The sequence below is a fragment of the Choloepus didactylus genome, chromosome 10 (genome assembly GCF_015220235.1).
Source record: "Choloepus didactylus isolate mChoDid1 chromosome 10, mChoDid1.pri, whole genome shotgun sequence".
Taxonomy (NCBI): domain Eukaryota; kingdom Metazoa; phylum Chordata; class Mammalia; order Pilosa; family Megalonychidae; genus Choloepus; species Choloepus didactylus.
This window is the reverse complement of record NC_051316.1, coordinates 27,064,089-27,076,310: the sequence shown is the minus strand read 5'-3', so window position 1 is coordinate 27,076,310 and position 12,222 is coordinate 27,064,089. Positions and strand designations below refer to the sequence as shown.

At 44.9% G+C, this 12,222-nt stretch overlaps 1 protein-coding gene across 5 annotated transcripts in view; it reads right to left on the bottom strand.

Annotated features, from left to right (window-relative positions):
* Window positions 1-5,338: 5,338 nt before the first annotated feature.
* PTCH1 (patched 1) overlaps window positions 5,339-12,222 on the bottom strand; it is a 69,847-nt gene continuing 62,963 nt past the window's right edge. For 4 of the 5 annotated variants that reach the window (XM_037797250.1, XM_037797252.1, XM_037797253.1 and 1 more), the window contains 2 exons: window positions 11,806-12,060; window positions 9,325-9,879 (listed from right to left, as the gene is read on the bottom strand). In XM_037797250.1, the coding sequence (XP_037653178.1) occupies window positions 9,325-9,879; window positions 11,806-12,060 (810 nt within the window). Of the gene's footprint in view, window positions 8,179-9,323; window positions 9,880-11,805; window positions 12,061-12,222 lie in introns of those variants that run through there. The other variant, XM_037797249.1, reaches the window with a different exon arrangement.

The following is a 12,222-nucleotide window of genomic DNA, read 5'->3' as shown; positions in this document are numbered from 1 at the left end:
CTATCAAGGTTTCACTCTGTCAGTTCCTTTTTGTAATTGGGTTTTGCCTTTTCCTTCTCTCTTTCTTACTTCACTCCCATGGTCTCTTATATCTCTGCTGCTTTATTCTCTTCTTCACTGCCCCCGTCTTGTCCTCACCTTTTCCGCCTGCATCTTAGTGCTCTTTCCTGCTCATTTTGAGTCTCATTGATGTTGTATTTATTGGGTTTGTTCAGTGTGATGACGCTCTGGCTTGACACATATTGACACCAAAATGATGGTGTTTGTAATTAGTATTACTGCTATGGAGGGTTAGGGCTTTGCCTCTAGCATCCTTATTTTGCATAGACTTCTACTGGCCTTGGTGCTGAGAGGGGTCTCACTTGACAGAGTAAGGGAAAGAGCACAAGCCTACTCAGTGGAGAAGGAATGAGAGGGAGAAATTCAGAAGGGGTCAAATTTGACAGGTCAGGACTTCTTACACACAGTGGGGGTGTTTGGGCAAGTAGGTGCATGGGTAGTGTGTGTTAAAAGCCCAATCTGAATCCTGGCTACCTCCTCAGCAGTGGAAGACTAGTTCATAAATTCAGGCATCCTCCCTTACTCACACTTTGAAAATCCCACTTTAATTGCGTGTGCCTTATGATTACAGACCATTAGAGAGCATTAGTAAATGAACTATGAGATCTCAATCACGAAATGCAGACTCTGTTGTGAAATGCAAACCTGGTTTCACGTATTAATTGCTTCTAATTAAGGAGGAACATTTTAGCCAATTAGCTTTTGGAATTTAAGTGTAATCAGAAGGGTAATACCAGGATTTGCTAATTGCTTCCCCCATTGCAGCTGTTTGCCTTTAGTGCAGATCTGTACTTATGCACACGATTGTACATATATAAATAAATATAGATAGATTGATAGATAGAAGCTGAGAAGCTCAGAAGCATTTTTTTGCCACAGTAATTGTATGGATAGCAGGAACCCATACCTTTGAAATAAAAAATATACAACAAAAGAGGACAATAAGGGGGAATGATAAGAACATTGGACTGGTCTCCAGGGACCCAGGTTTGAACGGTGAGTGCTGAGCATGTTGGGAAATGTCGGACAAGTCCTATGGCTTCTCTAGTTGGAGCTCTTGGATGCACAACGGCTTTAACCTTCCACAATTCATGACACACGTCCATGATGCACAGTAACCTTCCGTGATTCTCCCATGATTCCATGTAAAGGTGGGCGCCATGTGGGGAAAGGAAAAGTATCTATTGATAGAAGGGCAAAGTCTGTTCTGGATACCTGGGTATAGTCACAGTAGCAGTGTCACAGGCTGACAACTGCTTCTGCAGCGTATGGATTTTTTCCGTTTATTTTTGTTTTTTTATAATTAATTTTTTTCTGTTGTCATCTTTAATTGATGGCATGAGCATTTCTTTTTCAAAAACTTGTATTGTTGTAACATATAAATAAAACACAAAATTTCCCCCTTTTACCATTTTTAAGTATCCAATTCAGTGGCATTAATTACATTCACAATGTTGTGTCACCATCACCACCATCTGTTGCTAAATCATTTTCATCACCCAAAAGAGAAGCTCTGTACCCATCAAGCAGGAAGATCTGGCCCTTGGTAGCTTCTATTTGACTTTCTGTCCCTATGGCTTTGCTTACTCTAGATGTCTCGTGTAAGTGGAATCATACAATATCTGTCCTTTTGGGTCAGGCTTACTTCACTCAGCCTAATGTTTTCAAGGTTCTTCCATGTTGTAGTAACTTCCTTGGATGTTTTGCAGGGCAAGGTCTTTGGCCACCTCTTAGCACTCTATTGCATGCTATCTTTTTTTTTTCATATCTCTTCCCTCTTTTTAATGTTCTTATCCTAGTTTTGATGGTACTTGGGTCTTTTCCACAACATAAGTCTTACTTTCTGAATTTCTGACCTTGTCTCCTCTGATGGGTGATAGATGGCTGTTATGTCTCATAATTCACAACAAGGTCTCCTGCCTTTCCTGCCTCATCTTGCTTCACCTCTTCCTGCAGTAGATGCTCTCAAGTCCACCTACTGCTGTTGTTGACTGAACTTTGTAATTACAAAGATTATTCTTTTGGCATCTTGACTTGGGCTGAATGCTGGCATCCTCGTTATTATATAATAACTCACCAGTTAGAACTTGTTCATCCAACTTCTCCTCCATCTACATGATTTTTTTCCTTTATGAAAATAAAATCAGTTATTATCCACCCCCCACCCCTTTCCACGAGAATATAAGCTGTTGTCCATTGTGACGGACAGAGGTATTTCCCGTGCTTGGCTTTATTGGGAACTTTTATTTAAATTTGTTTGTTTGCCTTGTTGGTAGCTTACATCCCACTCCCATGCCCTCAGCCTCAAGTCCAGTGGATAGAAGGCAAATGAATTAAGATAAAACTCTCCAGGAAAGAGAAATGGAAAGGGTCTCAACTGGCTGTGCTAAAGACTTGACCATGGCTGCCACTGCTGGGTGGCGCTGCTCTCTGGGGTCTGCCTCGTTCCCGGGCAAACACCACTGCTACAAGGCTGGTTCCCTTCAGAGCATCTCAGTTGAAAGGCCCCTTTCCCTTTGCCCTGGGAAAAGGGATCCCTACAGAGTAGACATGAGTCAACGATAACAACTCCCTGCCATGTAGGAACTGTGTCCTTTGGTGCGCCAAGTTGAATTTGGGTCCTCTCTATTGCTCGCTTCTTCTTGTAACAGAGAGTCCTGGGTCCCTCTGTTTTCCTGACAGGCCAGAAGATGCCTTCAAAGACCTTATAATTGGAGACAAAAACTAAATGAAAAATAGGGTGGGATGGGGGGGATGATTTGGGTGTTCTTTTTTATTTTTTATTCTTATTCTGATTCTTTCTGGTATAAGGAAAATGTTCAAAAATAGATCAGGGTGATGAATGCACAACTATATGATGGTACTGTGAACAGATGATTGTACACCATGGATGATTTTATGGTATGTGAATATATCTCAATAAAACTGAATTAAAAAAAAAAAAAAGAAACTTCTAATTGCCATTGCTGATTTCCTGGCAGGGAATCTGTGCAGAAAATGGTGTCTGACATGCTCTCCACCATGACAACGTGAATGATCAAACAGATTCATGCTTGAAGCATGTTTTCATTATGTGCGGCCTTCATTAAAAGTAATTAACACTTGGCAAATATTCTTTTTGGATGATTAATAGACCATCTCCACTTCTTGTATTGGGAGATCAGTTACCAGTTACCAAAAATGAAACACCTGCCTTACATCACCGTGGCTGGTGCCTGAAGTTTAGCAGCGTGTGGCATTCCCGAAGCTATTTAATATGTCCATTGTGCCAAAAAAAATGTGGCCTTATGTTTACTTAGGTCCTGAATAAATATGGCGGATTTGGGGGGCACAAATCTGATTAAAAATTTCTCCCTAGGCCAATATGATTAAAAACCAAGTTAGCTTACTTAGGTATATGTAATTTATAAAGAATATAAAATTGGACATTAATGAAAGGTCATTTTGGCAGTATAAAGCATGTCTGAAAGAAAACCTCTCCCAATCTGAATTTCAATTAATGCAATTAATATTTTCCATTCTCAGTTTCATGGTGTACATATTTCCCATGACTTCTGAGTGAATTGAGTGGGCATTTGTATGAAGTTCACCCCTGAAGGACTTAGGATCTGATCACTATGCCAGAAGGCACGAGATGAGGTTACAAGACATAAAACCCTGCTTAACACTTTATTATTTTTTTCAGGTAAAGTACCCAGTAAGGACATTGGATTACCCAAACCCTTCATTCCTTGGTTGGAGTTTACTGTATTACCTTAAATATCTCCAAAGAGGGACTTAACAAACACAAAACCTTCCTGTATAGCAATCTTCATGTGTTAAGTGCCCTTATCTCCTTAGAGACAGGAAGCTCAGAAGTTGAGTCTGGATTAAACCAGAACTCAGTACGGGGTCTGCAGAAAAGAAAGCATTCAGTTGACCTTTATCATCGTGGGTGGTCCGCAGCTTGAAACAAACATCATTGCTTTGGACTTTTGGATGAAATCTGAGGTCACTCGTCATCTTTAATTTATAGATGACTTGTCCAAGACAGTAAGTCAACCAGATGACTGGAAACTCCCTCAGTGGAAGGAGCAGAAATGGGGCCTGGCCTGGCTCTCCATCCCAGCCCTCAATGGAGGTCCTGCCTCATAGCTGTGGCAGGGCACTAAAAAGGGCATTTCTCTTTGGACTCCCAGACACAAAGACAGTTCAGGGGCCTCGACTCTTTCCCACAGATGAACATGTGTTTCTGTGGAAAGACCACACAGAGGAGTCAGGATCTCTATGTTGTTTCCAGATCTGGCCTGAATTGGCCGTGTAGCTGGCGTCAAATTATAGAACCACGGCCACATTCAGCTGGAAGGAATTTAGGGATCGCCTCTGCCAGTGCATCAGAACCACCAGGGGAGCTTGTTAGAGCACAGCTTCCTGGGCCTCACTCCCAGAGATTCTGATTCAGTAAGTCTGGAGTGGCGCGAGATAGTCTTCATTTCTAGCAAGTTCTCAGGTGGTGCGAATGCTGCCAATTCAGCCCGCACACACGTAGCATCGGCCTGTGATACCTTCTCATCAGGTGAGTCCGCACACTTTTGCTTAAGGACCAGACGGTGAGTAATTTAGGCTTTGCGGGCCACTTGTGTTGCGGTTACTAACTCCGTGCAAGGAAGTAGCCATAGAGAAGTGTGTGTACATGGGTGGGCATGCTGCCTTCTGATAAAACTTTATTTACAAAAACAGGAGCAGTTCCATACACTGTATGGAGTTTGCCAGCCCCTCTGAGACTCAACACATATCTACAGCAGTTTAGGTCTTGAATTCTTCACCCCCACACCTCATGTAACAGCTGTAGAATGGGGATGATAATTCTGGTCTTACTAATCTCCATGGCCATGATAAAGATGCGGTATAATCATATCTAAAACACTCAAGAGAAAATATTCTGCATAACGTTGGACCAGCCCCATGTTATTAGCTATTTTTGAAGTATGACACTCCTTTATTGGAATCATTAAAACTTTGGCTTTATAAATGTTCCCTCTAATTATTAGGCATCACATAAAAATAGGAATGCTAAGAGATGACAGAAGGGGGAATTCTGAAGGGTAATTAAGGAACTTTCTTGGCGTCAAAAAATAAAAAAGTCAGAACCCTTCTTCCATCACTGCTTCCACAGAGTGGAATTAAAAACGAACATTTAACAAGGTCAGAAAGACAAAACAATAGAGTTTACGATGGCCTGAAACATGAACTGCCTTCGTAAAGAATTTTAATTTAAAAACATCCTATAACAAAGACATAACCAACAAGTTATATTATTTTTATTCATGTTAGAATTTCTATCAGTGTTTGAACATTAATATTTAGAGAGTTTGTACATTTTTGCCTTCCAAGGTTTAAAATGAGAACCACGCTAGGTCCCAAAGGGCAACTGATACACATTTCACAATTGCAGGAATATCCACTGGCTCTCACTCTCTTAACACTGTTAAACATTTCCTTTTCCTTGCTGTAATTCACAATGAAGTGTGCCCCACTCATGTCTCAGCAAAGTTCCAGACATTATGGATTCATCACATATAAATTCTTTAAAAATATACTTCTGTCGAAAGACTTGATGACTACTATGTACACTACAAAAATAAATTTTCATATAAATAAATTATATGGCATACTTTTATCTTTGTAAATGAAATGACACAAACCCACTTCCGCCCAAATTGGCAGACAATGGGACCCAGTTTGAATATTTATCTCCTTTAAACTCCTTACTCTAAAACCTACCATGAGTCCTTAATGTAAATGTTATATACTCTGAACTATTTAACATTAGTAAGCACTCTATACAAATAAAAATTCTGTTCAAAAGTAAAACATAGCCGTAATAGTGTTTCCAACAGAAATAAAATCCCTGCATTTTTTTTGTTATAAACTGGCATGACAAATCCTGTAGGAAAACATTCTTATGATACAAAATTATAAATATCAGCCAAGATTTTTTTTTTAAAATTAAAACATCCAAATGAACAAACAAGACAGACAAAATAAAAATTAAAAAAAAAAAAAAAAACCCAAAGAGAAATTCTAGTTGCTTGCCAGCCCCGAGTTCTCCCTTTGCCAATGTGATGATGGGAGACAAAAGTTCCATGCTGTGCAGAAAACGGGGGGCTGTGTGGGTTCACACGCACCATGCAAGCTGGGCTCAGGAAAGGGGCAAGGACACACCAAGGGCCTGAGAGAAGCAGACCCCAGAATTTTGCATCATTGCTCTCCTCAATGTGGCAGATAGGTTTTCTGATCATAGGTGGGTTGGTAGACAGTATCGCTGACGAAGGGGCACCGTAACAGTAGCAGTGAGAGGGGGGGTGCTCAGAGCCCGGCCACATTACCACATTTTGTTGGTGAGTTTTAGGATCTGAGATCACTACACTTGCCAGTACTCCTCAGGGTCTGTTGTCTCTATTACGATTTTCCAGGTAAAACGAGAGGAATTCATGGGAGCTGCCATTCGTGCCCTCCTAACAGTAGCTTAGGGTTCAGCCTTTCCTTTGACTTCCCAAGTGTCTGTAAACATGGGGTCGGCCCTGATTTGGAAGGGGAGGTGGGCACTGAGCAAGAGAACAGAATCAATACAGAAGCAAATCTTTAAAAACGATACCTGGTTGAGCGATCTGCTGCCATATACATTCTGTAGGTGTATGCAATTAGCTTCCTCCTCTTAGTAAATGTCACACTGAACAGGCACTGGTCATGATAAGGGAGAGACAACGTTTCCTACTTTTTTAGGAAATGTGCACCCACCATATTAATATTAACAAATTGAGAGGGATCCTCCTGAAGCTCGTAGCCTGTGAAACTTCTGACCCTGTCTCAGTAGACTGGATGCTCTCTATTGTTTAAGACCATGCAAACAGATCCAGAAAGCCACAAACCAACTGTTCAACTTAGGAAGAGAAGGAGTTTAAAATGTAGGGAGTCAAAACATCATCACCTTTGAGTTTACTGTGGGCCTGGTATCAACAGAATGGATTTTTCTGTTTAGCGGGGCCATGGTTTCTAAAAGATCACCTGTCTGCTTTTAATGTTTGTGTGTGCGTGTGTTGGTCATGACAGGGGTACAATAAAGACTACATACTTTTTTAGGCATAGCATCCAACTCTTCAATATCAATGAAGATGAATGGATGTTTGCTCTATACCCTGAGGTTCTAACGCCAACCACAACGATCCATGTGGAGAACTTCTCTCTTCTGAAGCATTAGTTGGGATATCTGGAAGGTGGCCAGTGATACTGTGATATGTCACGGACCAGAAGCTTTCCCCAGGCCACTTCGAAAGTTTAAGTCTGGATGTTCAGGGGCAGCCCCACCAGCACTAAGCAATAACGTCACCCTGGTCAGAGCCCATGAAGGGTTATGGACAGCAAAAAGAAACAAAAAAAGAAAACAACAACAAAAAACTCAAATCACAGTACAGTACACTGGGAAATCACACACATGTTCATGCACTCACAGCCAAACAAAGGAACACGTACACCTAGAGAAGCCACCAAGATTAGCGTGCTTTCTTCATATCTGCTCGTTAAACAAAAAAAAAAAAAATTATCACGCATAGCGTGTTTGAAAGTTAACAGTAACATTTCATACTACCACAGGGTTGTGATATGCAAATTTAAAATATTTTAAACAGAAACCTTACAAAATAATCCTATTACATAAGCAATATTTGCATAGAATTATACAAGTAAATTATACAATATTTAAGCAGCAGCAAAATATGCTGAAATTTAAGACTAAGTTAAGCTTGGTTGTGGCACAGAGATCAATGTACAAACAGGGAGGGCCCCACTGCAGCCTCCCCACTCTGGGACAGGAGCCAGAAACCCCAGATCGTACTACTTTACATCGGTCCTTCCTATATTACATATGTGTACACCTCTTAAATATTTATAGAAATATTTCACAAAATAATACAGTCAGTTACAGTAACAATGAACTGCTCTCCTGGCGCAGGACATTTTCTCCATAACTCCAAGCAGTTCTCTTCAAGCAGTTCTGGAAAGAGGTGGGTGGGAGATAGGGAGGGGATGGGGGAGTGGGGTTTCCAATCTTTGGCCTCTTTGCTTCAGATTTTACTCACCCTTTAAAAGAAAAAAAAAAAAAAAGTCAAAATTGGTACAATGTGTATGAGCCCGTATTTACAAAGTACAACAGGCAAGACTAATCTATGTGTATTAAAAATCAGGATAGTGATCATCCTGGGGAAGGGGGCTGCCTCTGCCCATGTGTTCGCTTTGAGACCCTTCATTGAGCTGTACACTTATGATTGGTATATGTATATTACACTTTAATTTAAAAATTGGTCGAAGGCCCCCAGAGGTATAAATCTCCCTGGCAACGCAGGATATGACTCCCAAGGATGAATCTGGACCTGGCATCGTGGGACTGAGAATATTTTCTTGACCAAAAGGGGGATACGAAATGAAACAAAATAAAGCTTCAGTGGCTGAGAGATTTCAAATGGAGTCAAGAGGTCATTCTTAGGAACTCTACAGACAACCCTTTTTAGGTTTTAATGCATTGCAATAGCTAAAAGTAAATACCTGAAACTATCAAACTGCAATCCAGTAGCCTTGACTCCTGAAGACGATTGTATAGCAATGTAGCTTACAAGGGGTGACAGTGTGACTGTGAAAGCCTTGTGGATCACACTCCCTTTATCCAGTGTATGGATGGATGAGTAGAAAAATGGGGACGAAAACTAAATGAAAAATAGGGTGGGATGGGGGGGGATGATTTGGGTGTTCTTTTTTACTTTTATTTCTTACTCTTATTTTTATTCTGTCTGGTGTAAGGAAAATGTTCAAAAATAGCTTGGGGTGATGAATGCACAGCTATACCATGGTACTGCGAACAGTTGATTGTATACCATGGATGACTATATGGTATGTGAATGTATCTCAGTAAAACTGAATTGGGGGGAAAAATTGGTCAAAGGTTCAGGTGCTTAGTTCCTTCCCTATGTCGCCCTGGTCCTCAGCAGTCTAAGGATGGGAGGGAAGAGCCCCAATTTAGAACTCAATTGGTGCCCCGAGGGGGAACAGGGTAGATGATCAGCCTTGCCTTGGGGGTAGGGTTTGGGATCCCCGGGGTTAGTCAGGGACACACCCACACCCGAGGACTCCCCGAGAAGGCAGCCTGAGAAACCCCAAGGAACGGCTCTCTCTTGGTCCCTCAGTTGCCACTGAGGAGCAGCCTCTGGGAAAGCGCACCCCCGCGCGCGCACCTCAGCTGGCGCTGTTTCCCCGGGGCCTCTCCTCGCACTCCACATCTTGCAGCTCGATGACTTCCACTTTGGAATCCCTCCTCTCGCACCGGACGTTAAAAGGCACGTGGGGGTCCTGAAAGAGCCCGGGGTCCGTCTCGGGGTAGTCCTCGTAGCCGGGGCAGGTGCCCCCTCGGGGGTTCCGCCCGGGTCCGGGCCCCGGCACGGGCGGGGGGTGCACGGCCACGGTTACGGACGCGGAAGCAGTCACAGTGGTGATGGGCTGGCAGTATCCGGGCACGGAGCCGCCCACGGCAGTGAACGCTGGGTTCCGAGGGTTGTGACAACGGGCTCCGCGGGGGCCCGCGCGGTCCCTATTGCTAGGGCCAGAGTGCCCTTCAGTAGACGTTTCGAAAGCGTCCCTGCGCGGTCTGTAGGGGGGCGGCCGCAGCCCTTCGCGGGGGGGTTCCCGGCGGGGCTGCGGGCCGGGCCGCCCTGGGGGCGGGGGCCCTGAGTCCAAGTGGGGCGGCTGTTGGGGGCTGGAGGGGTGCTGGTGCCTTGACTCGGGGTGGACCACCTGCAGAAGGCGAAGGCAGGTTAACACAGGCAGGTGCTCACCCCAGGCTGGGTGCCGCCCCCCCACCCCTCCTGCCCCTCCCTTGCTGGCTCCGCTCCGCCTTGCCACCCACATGCAGCCCACCCTTAACCCAGCTCGCAATCAACTCGGGCAAATGAAAGGCAGCCCTGGGCTGGGAGGGGCCCGGGGAGCCCACGGTGGGGAGGGGACCTTCAACCCACAAAAGAAAAAACCGGTTCTTCTAAGAACCTCTGGGACGTGGCAGAGGCGCGCTTTATTTGGATCCTATTTCTGGGCTTTCTCAAACACAGCTGGCTGGACGCATGTGGCTGCCGCTCATAAATGCAGGGCTGCGGTGGGTGCGCCTCCCCCAGCTGCCGACCTCCCACAATCTGCCACCCAGTCCTCTCCAGTCCCGTCAGATCCTGCTGCTCCTGAAACCGAGCCCGAAAAGCGTCCGGCCCTGGCTTGCCCACAGAGGCAGCGCACTGGAAGGTCCGTCTAAACTTCTGCTTGTTCAAAACGGGAGCCATCAGGAACAGGTGGCTATTTCAGTTTAAATGAAAGGGAAAACTTCAGTTCCTCAGGCCAACGCTAGCTGGGTTTCAAGGGCTCCATGACCACAGGTGGCCGGGGGCTACTGCCTCTGATGGCACAGAGAAAGGACATTTCCCTGGTTGCAGAAAGTGCTATTGGGCAGCGCTGCGCTGTCCGATTGTTAGGAATCTGGTTTCTGGATCCCTAGACAAAGCACCGAGCCACACAGTGGCCACATCAATCAAAAGGACCGTGACCAACTTCAAAGTCGTTCAGCTTGTACCTATTTTTAGGCTCCTGCTGAACAAAACCAGATTCACACTGCAGCTCAGCAGGCATCGCTGCGGGGGGCGAGAGGAGGAAAATTTAGGTTATTTGGTTGGCCTCTCTCTCTTTCATGGAGGGGCCAGTCTGGCCTGGGACTGGAATACCCATTTCCTGGAAGGTCAGCGGGAGGCCCTCGAGCAGAGCAATGTAAGCTTTAGAACCTTCCTCGGGTTTTCGGGGCTGTGCTCCTGGCCCTGGCAGGGAATGTTCTGGGAGCACGTGGGCTGTGGAGGAGGTTGCTGAATCTCCTGGAGCCTCCGAAAAGGGGCTCCCAGGCTGCCTCATGACTCCCCTGAATTACGGAAGGCTGAGAAGTCACGGGTGGCTCTCAGCTTCTCTGCCTTCTCCAGCCAACCGGAATATGAGCTTCGAGCCACAGAAGTTTACAGTCAAGTCTTGAACATGAATGATTAAAATGATTTTGTGCCAAAAGCAATTAAAGATAACAGAAATGGAGGGGGAAAAATCACTTCTGCTGGCAATAAAGATACCACTACATTAAAAAAAAAATTCTAAAATGAAATATGGCTTTAAAAAAAAGAAAAAAGCAAAAAGAGAAAATGCAAAGCATGCTTTACCCCTGGCCCCTAAGCTCAAATTGTACTTACAATTAGATACATGCTAATGTTTTGTGGAGGTACTGATTCTGGCCCTGTCCTTTTTAACGTTTTTTATTTTTAAATACTTTCAAATTTACAAGACAGTTGCAAAACCCATAGAGAACTTCAGCATTACCACCCAGATACCCATTAACATTTTGCCCCATTTGCCATACCCATCCATCCATCCATCCATCCATCCCTCCTTCCCTCCCCTGCCCTTTTTGATACGTATTAGATTGAACCATAGGAAACTGCCCAATTTACTCTTCAAGAGTAAATAAAAACATCAATTTCACATGATTCAACTGAACCCACACTTTGTTTTGCACCCTGTGTATCCCATGTGTCTGTGATGCATAGCTCAGAGCAGGCAGAGCAGGGAGCCCCCAGACGCTCTGTGACCACTGGGAGCTCTGTCCTGGGTGGCAACGGGCCTCCACGTGCCCCCAGGGTGACTTACAGTGGAGCGGGCGAAAACTGGGTTTTCCGTGGCTTCCACGATCACTCGGTGGGCAGGGCCCCCGGCGCCCTGCTGAGCTTCGTAGTGCCGCAGCTCCTCGCTGAGGCCCGACACTGTCGTCTGAGAGCTGTACTCCGAGTCAGAGGAGTCAGACCCATTGCTTGTGTGACTGGGGGGCACGGCAAACCTGACAACGCTGGGGGGTGGCTCGGGGGAGGGAGTGGGCAGCCGGTTCAGCCCGTTGGCTGGAGACACCTATTTAAGGGGATCACAGATTATAAGTGTTATCGTCTGTCTACCTGTGGACCACATTCAAAGTTCAAAGCACAGTAATTTTCGGGGGTTGCTGCCTCCCTCCAAGACCCCTTATGCTACTCCATTCACCTGCCCCCCTGAGCCACCTCAAGGACCATCAGT